This window comes from Cyanistes caeruleus, chromosome Z, assembly GCF_971803275.1.
Source record: "Cyanistes caeruleus chromosome Z, bCyaCae1.hap1.1, whole genome shotgun sequence".
In the NCBI taxonomy this organism is placed as follows: Eukaryota; Metazoa; Chordata; class Aves; order Passeriformes; family Paridae; genus Cyanistes; species Cyanistes caeruleus.
This window is the reverse complement of record NC_141732.1, coordinates 46,850,411-46,864,874: the sequence shown is the minus strand read 5'-3', so window position 1 is coordinate 46,864,874 and position 14,464 is coordinate 46,850,411. Positions and strand designations below refer to the sequence as shown.

Here is a 14,464-nt window from a genome sequence, read left to right as displayed (position 1 = left end):
GCTTACTTGCAGCTGATTTGTGACATGTCACCTTTTCTCCTACATTTTAAAAACACCCGTGCTTTTTACAAAACAGTTGACTAGAAAGTACCTATTTCGATGGATAGCAATCTATATCATCATGCCAAGATCACCTCACTGGCTTTGAAACAGATACAGCAGCTTACATATAGATTTGTAGAGTGAAAAAAATGCAATTAAACCAAACAGATACAAGTGGGAAAAGCAGGCTCGGGCCACACAACCAGTCTTCAATTTTTCTAGATACTAAAGTTAAAAATATTTCTGAGTGTTGTGTTTCTAGCCTAAGGTTATATAAATAAGAAATAAGTTGTGCTTGTGTCCCTGCTAGCTTCTCTGCTTCTGACTATTTTTAATCTAATAAAAAACTCTATAGCTGTCCTACCAAGTCCCTTTTCTTTAGCCTAATACCATCACCATCACCTAGGTACCAGAGTATAATTGTGATATTGGAAGGTTAAGACAGTATTTCCAAAACATTAAAACATTAAAAATGGTACTCTAACCTACACTTCCACCAGGACATTTAAAAGAAAGACTCCTCCTATTTGACCTCACATAATTTCAGTTTTTTTAATTGCTGTTATCAGATGACTTTGCACTATAATCCATTCTACTACCAGAGAGGACAATCCACAAACCACTTACTTTCTTACCAGCTAATTTGGCTTTTTTTTTTACTTGGAACCATGGAGATGCTTTACTTGGATCTGGAGAACAAAGCAAGGCAAAGCCACAGCTGTTAATGGAGGAGGGTATGAGAGGATGCAAATCAATCCAAAGCCTTCCTTTCCCACATAAGCAACTACTACAAGAACATCAAGTGATTGACACTGGAGATGAAGATAAAGCATATATGGGATAAGATGGCAAGAGTTCAAAATATATTTCAAAATGGACTTCTGGGGACAAGGAAGGTGAGTGTGAATAGGAGGGAAGTCAGTGTTTTGAAGAAATTCTTACTACTTTGTGGATCTTCTATGCTGCACTTCTTACAGAATTACTGCGTTGTATTTAACACTTCCCTAGCATGCTGAGCTCAAGATTTCAAACGAACATCAAGACAAAGACATGGTTTCTAAAAGCAGTTTTTCTAAAGCTTTACCTAATTATTTTGTAGGCTTTCAGATGCACACTGCTGTGGGAGAATGTATTTCTGTCCACTCTTTAGAGAGCATATTCTTTGCCAATATGCAAGTGCATTATAACTACTACAACCTTCCACTCAAAGCATACCTTTACACTTTTACCAAGAACCATGCCAATCACTACCAAGCACACAGACATCAGCAAGATTTACCTAGTGTCACTGGGATGGGTGCCAGTAGTTTACTACAATGGAATTATAGTTAGAAAGCAATTCATAATACAGCAGGTCTTGTACCCAGACTTGTTGGTATCATCTTGTGCATCTGTGTTCCTCAAAGCTGATGTTTTTCATCATAATCTTGTAGGATGTTTCTCACTGGAACTGCATTTATGACATGATTTCTTTCACCAAGTACCTCTGCAGTATTCCTCATTTGAATGAATATCGGAAATATTCTATACATCATCGGTACCTAATTAATCTAATTCCAGGGTTTAAATAGTGTTTCATCACAGCAAGTTTGAATTTATTGCAAGGTGGAATATAGTCCAGAAGTACACTGGCAAAAAGGACTTCTGTCTTCTTTTCCATCTTTTCGGGCTACAGAGAACTAAAATAAGCAGAAAGCATTTTCCACAGGAACTTTCCACTTTTGAAATTGTTCCGCAATTTCAAACTATGCCAAAGGGAAAAAATAGCACTCAGTGAGTAAATTACCTGAAATGGACACAACAAAGCAATTTTTTGGCATTGCTGCATACAGGATGCTCTTTATAACCCACCACTGTGAAGAACAAAGTCTTTACACAAAAGTGCATGAAAATGCTGTTATTTGTTGTCAGTATGGTCACATGGCTAAGAGAATAGACTAAGCCTTAAAATAGTTCCTTCACATTTTTGAAAATAAACAGCTCTAGAGGTGTTAATCATTTAAGACTTACTTCTAGAAAGGAATTAATTGTGAAAAGGACTAATTTTTAAGCCATAATTCTTTAGTGGACTTTTTTTGTGTGTTACTCCTGAAGACCTCATGATCACCCTGTAACTTTGACAGAGTTCTATGGAATCCACTTGGGATTTATTCATTGCACCTTCAGTAACAAAGAGGAACACAAAATCATGTGAGGATTAAAAAGTTCAAAATAAGACAGTCACCCCCTTAAAGCTTTGCCTAAAACTGAGACAACTAACATTGCTAGGAGTGGCAAAGGAAAGGAAACTCAAGACAAGAAGGGTAACTTTGTCAATTACAGTTCCTTTAGTAATGGTACAGTGCAACAACATCAACCAAAATGCAGTTACTTGTGCATAATACAAAAAATATAACCCTCCATAAAGTTTATACTGTGATAGGAATTATGTATTAAGCTTAAAGAGTGGTGTACAACATTTTCTCTTAAATATTATGGTGAGGTACACTAAGCCAAATGGCTATACTAACATGTTCTCTTTGAAGACAAACACATAAAGAGCAGTTTTATAGTTCAGTGTATCAATGTATCATACCTCAGCCTGGATTTGAGAGCAAACTAAGTCTTTCAAGTTTTCCCTTTGCTACTGTTCTCTATCCATAGCACAGCAGTTCTATAACCAGATGGTGAATTGAATTTTTGATAGTGACATTTATTAGCAGATACAGAAAAGTATTATTCAGAACCAGCTTAAGGCACCATAGTTTTCACAACAGACCCAAGACATTACCGGCAAAAATCAATTTTAAAGGCAGCTATGAGTGTTTAGCTACAGTACCAAGACAAACAATCTATTGCTGACAACATACTTTGTTGAATAGTGTGGCTTCTGTTTATTCTCTAAAAGGATTAGTAAAATATATGATTTTAATGTTACTACAAACTGAAGAAAGCATAAACTCATAGCAATAAAAAATTCTCCTTTCATATCTCGTTTTTAAAATCCCAATCATCAATCTTGGAAAGAAAATTCTTTTGCAGATTTCTTAGAAATTTGAAATGTAACAGTTTCCAACAAGTTACAGAGTAAAAAGTTCACTAAATTATTTCTCTTCTCCTTTAAAAGAAAGTATATTGTCCCATGTCCGTCCCAAATGTCCTGTATCTGCCTCTGCTATCAACAGCACTGGCAAACCATTAATTTAAGCAAAATCAAGTTTTCTCCTGAAGTCTTAAAGAGAAAACATGAGCCCTTGATTTCCTCAAGACCTCTTCCCTAACAATAGTCCATGATACTGAGTAGAATTTAAAGCAATATGAAGTGAAACTATCATCTTGACAGCATCTGCCACAAAGACCCAAACCGCTACCTTGCTAAAACTCTCTTATATTCTACAGTGAAAAGTAAGATTAGGACAGGACGAGGAGCAAATTCATCAAATTTCACTACAGAAATTGTGCGTTCCATATTGAACATCATAGTTAAGAGAGAATCACAGCTGAGACACATTTAAAGAAGTACTTTGAATTTCAGAGTATGTCCCAGACATATTCTCAAAGCTGACACACTTTTCACCAAACAGGGTGATGTCAAAAAATAATGAATGTGATAGTCACTGTAGCTAACCTGCTTCCATTAACCAAGGGATAAAAAAATTTATCAGAGAAAAAGAAGAGTAGATAATGAAGCACACATTACATACTTTGTAAATAATTTTTCAAATTACCGTCAACTCTCACAGTACTCCTTCCACTTATCTATCAGAGAATAGTTAGGGTTGTAAGGGACCTTCAGAGATTATCTTGTCCAACCCTCACTTGTATCCCCAAATGTATCCCCACATTTCAGAGTAGGACTGTCTGCAACTACTTGTAAAAAAAATAGCAATATTCACTAAAGTGTTGATCTAATATGCAATAAATCCCCAAAGGCTTTTATTTGTGTATTCATCTACTTGGTCTGCCAAAACCTTGGCTCTTACCTGCACTTAGTGCAGAGTGTTGATGAGATTTTTCTATGCCTTACAATAATGCCAACCTTAAAATCAGACTTTTTATTGCCAGTACAGTGAATAAACTCAAGACTTTCCAATGAAAAACACCAGCAGCACATAAAATGCAAATTTGTGTCTCAATACCCATTTTCCTTTAAGGTTCAAGGAGCAGAAGTCTTGTTTTCTGCATCTTTTGCACCTGACCCTTAAAGTTCATCAGCTTTCACATTTTTGTTAATTTTTTGAAATTAAGTGAAACACCTCTTCAGAATTAGACTACACAAATCATGTGTTATCATATGTTCATTCAAGTGTGAAAAAGTACAGCTCAGATTCTAGCAACACAATGAACAACAGCGATTTCTTCCATTTCAAATAAATTTAAAATAAATAATTTCAATTAAATTAACAGCTTCAACCACAACAGCTGTGTAGTATATAAAAACAAAAAACTACAGAAAATTAATCTTGCTATTGTTATCTAATCATATCTAACAACAGGAATTTTCTGAGTCAATCAATACCAACATTTTCTAAGCTAAAACCCAGATCTAAGAATGACAATGAAGCTGTAAAAACACTATGTTAAAAACAGACATTCTTCATTAAATGAGCTAACTAGACTTTTGCGTTACAATTAACTTTGGTCATGTTCTCAATGTGCTTGGATCTCCAAAGGCCTGGTAACTTTATGATACATAGTTTATCTATAACAATGTAGTACAGCCTTCTAGTTCTTTTGTACAACTCATCTAATGATGGCTTAACCAAAGAAAACTGGAATCATCTTGTATGGTGGTTCTGATCTCAGGCACATAACAGACCTATGACACAAAAGGATCTATGAGAGCAGTGCAAATACAAAAGCTCAGTGACTGGGGAGAAAATAAGAAAAAGAAATTATAAAAAAAGAAAAGAAAAGAAAAAAAGAAAAAAGGCTGTATGGGTTTTCTCAGCGGCTGTTTACTATTTTGCCTTCTGGCTGATGAAAAAAGTTATCTTCTTTGAGTTTAAGATGTTCTGGTAGATCTAGCTGTCTTTTTGCTTCTTCAATGTCTTCCTGAATTGCCAAAATGAGTGCATCTGAAAAGGTAGAATAGGGATATTTAAAAGTTTGTATTCTGAATATAGTAATGAGTGAAAATAAGGCACCACAAAATATCAAACAACATTCACAGAAGCAGATTAAAACTATGAGGTTTGAATGGCAGAATTCTTTTGCATTCAAAATGTCCTTTTTTTAACATGCTAAAGTTACATTTCTACCCATTACCAGCACTATCCTCTTCGTTTGCCAAAACACACGTTAGCAGTTCTGTTTCAATGCTAACAAAATTGCATTTTTAGAAGAAATTAGTACACTTGACTTTTATGACAAGCCCATGTTTTTAACATTACTCCTCAGACAAGTGAAAGAAAAGTGAAGATTTTAATGTGATACATAAGAAGGTGTGGGAATATGTTGGGGGTTTTTTTAATTATTCATTTTACTGAAATTTCAAAGGTTAACCAATAAAACATCTCATGATGGAAGGAGGTACAGTGAAGACACAGAACTTGCACGAGTAAAAAGAAACTAGTTTGAGGGAGACCTCCAATACTGACCTATGGAATCAAAGTTTTTTTCCGGTCGAATGTATCCAGTTATGACTATACTAAGAATTTCTCCATAAAAGTCTTCTTTGAAGGTGTGGATAATGTGTGTTTCCTAAAGGAAGACAAGTAAGTGGACAATTATTATTAACTTAATTTACTTCCCTCTCTGTAAGCATTTAGGCCTATTATCCAACATTCAAATGCTCAACAGATAAAAAATAAAAAGGATATTTAGTATAGCATGTATAATCCAAAATTAAGAGACCACAGCTTTAGTTTGTATTAGGAAGTAGAATTGCACTCTGCATGGAACTAAAAAAATTGCTCCCTTAAAGAGTAAAAATTGTGTAAAGAGAAAAAGAAAAACATGAAAAACCAAACCAGTCAACAAAAAAAACAACAAAAAAACCCGAAAAACAAACCAAAACAAAACCAAAAGAACAAAAAGCCCCCAAATCAATTAAAAAGACCAAACAAACTAATTAAAAAAAAAACAAAAACAACAAACCAACCACAGCCCCAGACATCAGGACAAATGCTTCAAACCTTCTCAGAGGTAAGATTTCCAAGGCAGGAAATGTGAATGTTTCATCAATATTCAAATAACTGTGAAGATTTTCATAGAAGTAATTGGCTCAAGGAGAGCTTTTACAACTACCTCCTAAGGGAACTGAATGAGAAAATTGAAGAGCAAGTCCAGACAAAACCCTGGTTCCACCTGACAGTCAAAACCTTTTCATGCACATCTTCATCTCCAAATCAGGTCAACTCATAGCATCTACCAGCAGCTGTAATTTGGGAATCTTTTAACTACTTGCTCATAAAAGTTATCTGCGAAAAAATTTTACACTATATGTTTACCTATGACAAACACTGAGAAGTCAAGATTCATGTACAAATAAAATTGTTTTCAACAAATAAAAGTGAGCACTGCAAGTCTCAGGAAAAGCGCCAGCACCTGACAGCAAAAAAACCCACAGCTGTCAGGTGCTCAGGATTTTAACTTCTCCATCTTTACATCCTTTTATGCCTTCAAATATTTATTCTGTACATTAAGATGAAGCATCTCATGTATGGATTCCATCATTTAAGAGAAGAATTAATTAAAAAATAATTACAAATTAAGCTGCCCAAACATCTCCTATCTGAAATGCAGATACATTGCAGAGAACAACAGATTATTACTATGTTCCAGTTTATGCTAGGGCTCTCATAACCAGTAAATTCAATGCATTTACCAAGTTTATGCTCAATTTGCTATCAGCAAGTTAAGCAATCATCATTTCAAGTACTGTTATATTTTAATTTTGGATGCAGTCAAGAAATGGTGGAATAGAAGAAAGAAAAACTTTATTCCATTTCATCTGCATACTTTCTGGTAACAGAGACTATAATCCTCTCAGAACATAAATCTTACATAGATAACAAATGCATTTCTCATGGTGCACAAATTCAATAAAATTCTGTCTTTTGTTACAAAAAAAATCCCACAAAAAGTAAAATTCTTACCACTGATTTCTTAATATTCTTATAGAAGGGATTCCATCCTATGCTCAAAACCATTTTATGCACATCTCCATTTCCAACACAGGCCCATCCATAGTATATACCAGTAGGGATATCAGATGGAAAGCTTTCAACTACTTGCTCAGAAAAGTTAGCTGTAGAAATTGTATAAAGTGTGAGTGATTTTGTGTAAGTCAAGTATATAACAGGATCTTCAAATACTTAAAAGCTAAACTCTGCCTACATACTATTTACAAACATAACACTGGTGATGATAAGAATAGTGCAACATACCACTGGCAAAACATAATATAGCTACATAAATCAGTCACTGTGGCAATACCAGAGTTATTACATCTCCTACATACATACACAGTGTATTGCATAGTTTTCTTTCTCTTCTGCAATAACAAGTAATAAATACATTATACAGCCACAACACATTTCATTCTTAGGACAATTACTATCATAGCTTTACTATGATGAAAAATGAGAAAAAAAATCAACTTTCTTCTGCACTGTAAAATAGCATCAGAACTATTTATTACTGAAATATTTACTGGTGAAATAAACAATGTAAAAGCAAATGTGATAATTGTTTAGTCATGTGTCAGTTTTGCACAAGTTCCCTTTCAGAGGCATTTGTGCCTCTGAAAAATCCCTGTGGATTTGAGATTTCCTTTGAAAACTACATACTTAGAGTAAAACAAAATCCTTTTGACTGAATTTAACCCTCTCTCAATATTACTATCCTACCTCTATTTCCCAGCAGAACAGGTCTCTTCATGGAAGATATCAAACTGATTTCAAAGAATTTACAGTTACAAATTTTTATCTAAGCTCACAGACAGTAACAGCTTCCTTTCCCTGTTCCCTAATATCAACACATCAGTTATAACCAATCAAGAAAAAAATGTGAAAAGTTCTCAGAAACAGATGTCAGAAATCCAGCACCACAAGAGTCATCTAATAAAGTTTCATGTCTGTTAGATGTAGTGCAATATGACTACTGACTTCAGTCTGATTAAGTAAGGTCAAAATTCTCTCGCAGTGGTATTCATTTGCCTGCATTTAGACAACTGAAACAGAGATGGGCAACAGGAAAACATATTCCCTGTAGGCCAAGCCCACTTGCTCTGTTTCAAACTCTGCTTTATTTCCCTTAAACTTTCTTCCCTGTAGCGATTCCCAATGCCTACTCCCTTTCTTAATCATATCGTAGGTTTATGCAAAGGGATATTTCCCAGGCTGCCATACCACCGCACCGAGAATGTGACACTGATCTACATCCTGTACATCGTGACGATCACTAGATGAGAAAAGAAACATCAATATTCAGGGAAACCTCTTTACATTGGGGTGCAGGGAAAAATACAAGGGAAAGTGCAAGACTCTGAGCAATGTTGTGGGGGTGGGGGGGGAGAGAAGCGTCAGGGAAACGCTGGTAGGTGACAAGGCAGGGCCGTTCCCGGAAAGCAGAAGTCATGACAACAGCGCAGCTGCGTAGGGCAGCCGGGCGGCCGCCGAGGTCAGGCGAGCTTAGTCGCAGCGCTGCCGCACCGCTGCTCGGCAGGAGCACGGCACGGCTCCGCTCGAGGAGCGCGACAGGGACCGGCTGCGGAGCCCCGGCCCAGCGTCTCGCCGGCGGGAGCGCCGCCGGGACCCGGCGTGGACCGCCAGCTCCAGGGCTGGGCCCAGCCCCGCGGACACCTCGCCCGTGCTGTTCCGGGAAGGTGTGCCCTCCGCGCCCGCTCACCGGTGGGGATGCCCAGCTCCTTGGAGCCCCTGCCGAAGCCCTTCACCACCTCCCCGCGGCAGAAGTACGGCAGCTGCCTCATGGCCCCGCGCTGAGGCGCCGGCGCCCCGGGCCCGCTGCGCCGCTCACCACCGCCTCCCGCGTGAGGCGCTACCAACGAGAGGGGAGGAACTGGGCGGCACGCTCGGGCCTGCGAGCCACACAACGCTTCGGCGGCTCCTCCCCACCCTCCACAATGGACGTGCTCGCGCCGCACGCCCAGTGTGCCCGCCCTCGACGGGGGACGGCGATCCCCGGCGAGCGGGGTGGAGCGGGGCGGTGATCCCGGCCGCAGTGGGACGGCCATCCCCGGGGAGCGGGGTGGAGCGGGGCGGTGATCCCGGCCGCAGTGGGACGGCCATCCCCGGGGAGCGGGGCGGTGATGCGGGCCGCAGTGGAGTTGCGGCGGAGGGCGGGCGCCGTGCGCTGCGAGCCGCTGTCACTCGTCACGGCCACCGCCGTGCCCTTTGCTTCTGTCCACGGGTTTCGTCACTCTGGGCTTCCCGAGGGCAGCTGGGTCTGTCCCGTCGTGCAGTTTCTTCCATGGAAACCGCAGTGACTTTTGTGCACCAGCTGCCACGTCCCGACCCTCTAACCCGAAAGGCTGCGCCTCGCACCCCGCGCCCACGCGTGGAGACAGGGATTTCTGCTCCCTCGGCAGCGCCAAGGTTGGCCTTTTCGCCCAGAAAAGGCCGAACGCTTCAGTGCACAGCAGACATTCAGGAAAGCCACGGGAACAGGTCTTTTTGTGACATGCTCCAGCGAGCGACAGTCGCTTAAAACAAAACAATAATCCGAAGAACCAAAGCCCAAACCAAACAGCAAACCAAACTAAAACCAAACAAAAGTCACAAACCATTCTTGCTCACCTCTGCTTTACCAACGTGCTCACGTCTCCCGCTGTTATCGCCGCTAGTGCAGATAGTTTTCATTTATTTTTATTTTTATTTTTACTTTTTTTTTTTTTTTTTTTTTTTTTAACGAATCCATCTTTTCAGAGCAGATGTTGTTTTTGTGATATCCACACGATGGCACGCAGTGACTTCTTTTTCAGGGTCTGGCTTTGGGCAAGAGGTTTACAATCTCAGTGACTGAGAAGAATCTGAGAAGTACTAAGTCAAGGAAATATTTTTAAGAACTATGTGGTTAAGTAATTTCACAGAAGTCTAACTGACGATTTCTATTCATTCTCTCAAACAATTGTAACAATAATTTTTAACAGTAATCATGATGGGCTGCCATGACCCAGCTAAAACATTAGCCATCCTTCATACTATGTCCTCATTTTTCTTTTGTAAAGTAAACTAGTTCATATTGGAGGGTGGGGGAACCTTGAACAAGTATTTAATTATCTCTGAAATACAGAGTAGTTAACTCTACTAAAATTTAGTACAGTTAGTAGACATGTTTGTTCCAAAAACATCATCAAATGTTAGTGATGAGCATGTCTGCTAGGGAGAGAAAACAAACTGATACTTCCTACCTCCAGTGAGAAAACTCAGGTGCTATTTCAGACAGCTAGAGAAGAACATCTGTTCCCTATTTATGCTATTTTACCTATAATTATTGTCAGTGAAAAGCATTTTTCCTTTTTTCCAGGATATGCATACAGCCACAGGAACCAGAATAAAGAAAAGAGAGCACATGTTACATCATCTGTGTGGGACCCATATCAGGTTACCTAACTGAGCTTTGAGAACTCATCATACTTACCAACATTTAATGCAGAGTATAACATACTCTGTTCATCTTGTTTTACAGTAAAACATAAGACTTGTATCACATCACAACACTGTGCCTGAGTCCCTGTTTCTTACTACTGTGCTGCAAAAGTCTGCATTCTTATGCAAGGCTTAAGGTGAGAGCAGGAATATCCTGTTTCCTTTCATGTGGTGTGGAAAAACAGCAGAACCATATCTTCTGGATACTGGAATATTTTATGTCTGTCCCAGCCAAACTGGAAATTCTGGTTACACCAGGCTCATTGAAATATTCAGGAGCTGACTCAGAGAAAAGTGTGACATGTAGTAAAACTAGTAGCATTTTAACCAGTTCCTTGGGAGTTTCCATTCCCAGCATGACAAAACACTCATTGATTCAGGAGTTCAATTCAAGGACACTGGCACTCCTTACTTTTAGTGTGCTGAAACCAGGTGATGAAAACACAGATATGTACAAAACACTCTTTACTGAATGTCTAACAAATACCTGTTTTGAAAGTACTTTTTCTGTATTTTAGTCCAGAATAGAAAACCACAGAAGTTATTATTTCACTTTTTGAAAAAAATTATCTTTATTTTTAGCAGTCCAAAGTTTTGTTCTAATTGAATAGACTTTCTTCTAAGAAAAATATCTGTGTATTAGTATGACGGTTCCAAGACTGTGTTCAATTACAGTGAAGTGACAGGTGCTATGAATGTCTGTTTAATAAGGCACAGCTGATATTATCTGCTGAACATCTGATAATTACATAGAATTCTAAGAACTACCATTTGTATGTTACTGAACTGTGTGTGAAAGACAGAACTGGTGCATTTCTGGTATTACAGAAATATTACATAAAGCCACAGAACTTGTTGCTTTTTGAAAGTTTATGTCGATTCTGAAGACTTCATCCAGCTTTTGAATTCCTGTTTCTCTCTCTGGTGTTTTTCCTCCACACCAAATCATCAATTAGCTCCTTGAAAAATACACAGCATTGCTTTCAGCTAGCTTCCCATTGTCTCTGCACAGCACTGTGTTGTGCCATCTGGACATGCTTCATGTTTAGTGCTCAAAATTCTCAAAATTTTAATACTTCTTAAGCAACCAAGCTTTTTTTTTTTTTTTTTTTTTTTAGCCTTTAAATATATTTTAAGGTCCCTCCCTCTTTGTTCATTTTCAAAAATGGTTTAACAGATGTCTCAGATTAAGCAACTGTAATTACTGATTAGGCTGAATTATATGATGGCCATCTAAATAGCAGGTGTTTCATCACACTTTTTTTTTTGCAGCCACAGTTGACCCAGATCAAAACATTTGTGACCAGTCTGTTCCATATTATAAAACCAACCTTCAATTAATTGTTTGGCAGAATATTCAGAAGAATCCTACCTACAGAGGCTTTGGCAGCACAAGAAAAGTAATGCAGGGCAAGGCAGCTAAGGCAGCTTACCACCTTGAAGATAACAAAATGAGATTCTTTTATGTTTGACAGACTCTGGTTCAAAATATCTTGCATTTCTCAACAATCAACAGAGACTGCTATCAGGAGTCTCACAATGGAATGTAGAAGAACAAGACTGGGGATCTAGGTGACTAAGGTTAGGAGATGTTTACTGTTATTGTCATGATGTTTGCAGATGAGTAGATGTTAGGCAACTTGGAGGTCAGTGTCAAGCTACATCTGCAAAAATGGTATGCAAGAACTGTAAGAAATTGTGTGTAAGAAATGTATTACAGGAAGTAATTGAGATAGCTGAGATCTTCTAAGAAACTAATAAACAGTGGGACAGGTAATGTTTTTTTCAGCTCATTAAATTTAAGAAATACTAGGAATAACTTAATTACAGATTTTGGTGACTCTACATAATTTCTACTTCTCATAAGTTTTAAAGCAAAAAAAAAAATTAGATACCAAGATATTTTGTGACCTAGACCTTAATATGACTTGGCTCTTATTTTCTGCTTTTCATAGGGGAGAATAGAAGACAAAAGTGCTAAATGTTTATAGATAAAGGAAAAAAGGGAAAGGCCTGTTAGAAGGGCATAAGCTCAAGTGGGAATGAGTATGGAGATGAAAGAAGCAGATATTTGAGTTCATGAAGCTTCTTAAGTTTGGGAACACTTTACAAAAGAAAGTAAATCAGTTTGTCAAAACTGGTTGTCTTTACTGCAGGACTTGGTTTCACAATGACATAAAGAATAAAAAGATTGAACCAGTGACCACTGAATTAATTCATGGAAATACCATGAAGGACAGTATACTCTCAAAATCACAAGCGATGTATTGCCCCAGTGGTAGATTTGCTTTTTTTATGTCCAGGAGTATCCTGGTCAGAAGGCACTGACCTCTGTTCTGTTTAAAGGAGTGATTTTGTTAGTTTTCAACCTATGAGGGAAAAAAGTTTTTCACCTTTGCAATAACATCAGAAAGAGCAGAAAATGAAAATTATTGTCCTAGTGACTGACATTGCAGGGAGGATGTAATGAAGGAAGTAGCTACAATGTTTTTCTGTGCATGCTAATTATAATTTTTAAGATCATTTACTTCTTTCCTTCCCTGGACTTGCTGTTCCAGCCTTGATCACAGAGTAAGCAACAGGTGAGTAAACAAGAAAGATTCTGGTGAAAATTCCTTATTACTAAAAGGAATCTGTATTTTGTAATATTCCCGCTGCCATCAATATGTGATGCACATTCAAGGCATGCCTGTGACAGCACTGTCATCTGTATAAGGCAACTACTCTTTCAACAGCAATCTTCTACTTCTTCAATAGCAATCTTACTACTGCCTATTAAAGAAATAGCCCTAATAATTGCTCATGTCTGCCACTGCAAAGAAATTATTTTCTCTTCAAACGTGCCATTTGACCACAAACTCGTGCTTTCTTAACACAGGAAGTATTTGCACAACAGCAATGGAAAAATGTTAGCTATAATTTCCTTGATTTTTGGGCTCCATCCCATTTGCCATGCACACAATCCCTGTAGTCCTGCAAGCAACCCGTGCCAGACACAACAGTGCTGCGAACAGAAGAGTTAGGCTGGATCAGTCTCCCAAAAATGGCCTCACTATGGGCAGAGTGTAATCACTTGTTCTTGCTAGTAAGCCTAGCTGGGTGCTCCCCTACACATTTTCTTAATCACACCAAAGCTGTGAATACAAAAGGCATGTACAGAGAAGAATCCCAGAAGTAATACAAGGCTTGCTCAGAATAACACAGCTGGTATGTTTGTTGCTAAATTAATTATATTGTGGTAACACTGTGTGCTGCTTCTTCGATTTTGCCAGTTCAGCTGCATCCAACTGCAATGAAAATGACTGATTTTCTAATTGGGAATTATAATTAAAAATCACTCTTCCCTCCATCTCCCCCCCAAACCCCACCCCCTCAAAAAACAACAAAAAAGCTTTCTATACAAAGGAAATAAAACCAAACAAAACCCCAAAGCTCAGGATTGTTTTATGACATCTCCTATTCCACTTACTTTCTCAAGGGTATCCTGAGCTGCAGAGGTTCAAAACAAGTCATCTAAATCAGTACCAGCTTCATGTGGAGATTTCTAACCACTTTTTCTACATCATTAATATCCCTACCTCCTGCACACAGATCACTCATTCTGCCCCACATTGTTTACACTGGGAAAGAAATAGCAGTGGGAACCCATAACTTATGCTGCAAAACAGGTTGAGCAGAAAATTCAGTAGAGCCTGTTTTATATTACAGAACTAATTACCTCCAAAACCAAGGGTTTTTCATAGACATCATCTGTTTAGTATCAGATGTGTTTAATGAAAAGATTAATATAATCCTTCATTGCCTAAAAAGTAAACCAGAAATTCATGAAT

The 14,464-nt window shown here is 38.3% G+C and overlaps 1 protein-coding gene and 1 long non-coding RNA gene across 2 annotated transcripts; one reads left to right on the top strand and one right to left on the bottom strand.

Annotated features, from left to right (window-relative positions):
* Positions 1-2,346: 2,346 nt before the first annotated feature.
* Positions 2,347-9,409, bottom strand: RFK (riboflavin kinase). Its single transcript, XM_086866911.1, has 4 exons — positions 8,875-9,409; positions 7,122-7,273; positions 5,622-5,724; positions 2,347-5,099 (listed from the first exon to the last, which is right to left on the bottom strand). Exons 1-4 carry the CDS (start codon positions 9,218-9,220, stop codon positions 4,969-4,971), a joined length of 732 nt encoding a protein of 243 aa, XP_086723037.1. The 5' UTR covers positions 9,221-9,409; the 3' UTR covers positions 2,347-4,968.
* A 1,291-nt stretch (positions 9,410-10,700) lies between these two features.
* LOC111940777 (uncharacterized) lies at positions 10,701-12,823 on the top strand. Its single transcript, XR_002869683.2, has 2 exons — positions 10,701-10,771; positions 11,907-12,823. It is a non-coding gene; the product is annotated as an uncharacterized LOC111940777 (long non-coding RNA).
* The last annotated feature ends 1,641 nt before the right edge of the window (positions 12,824-14,464 follow it).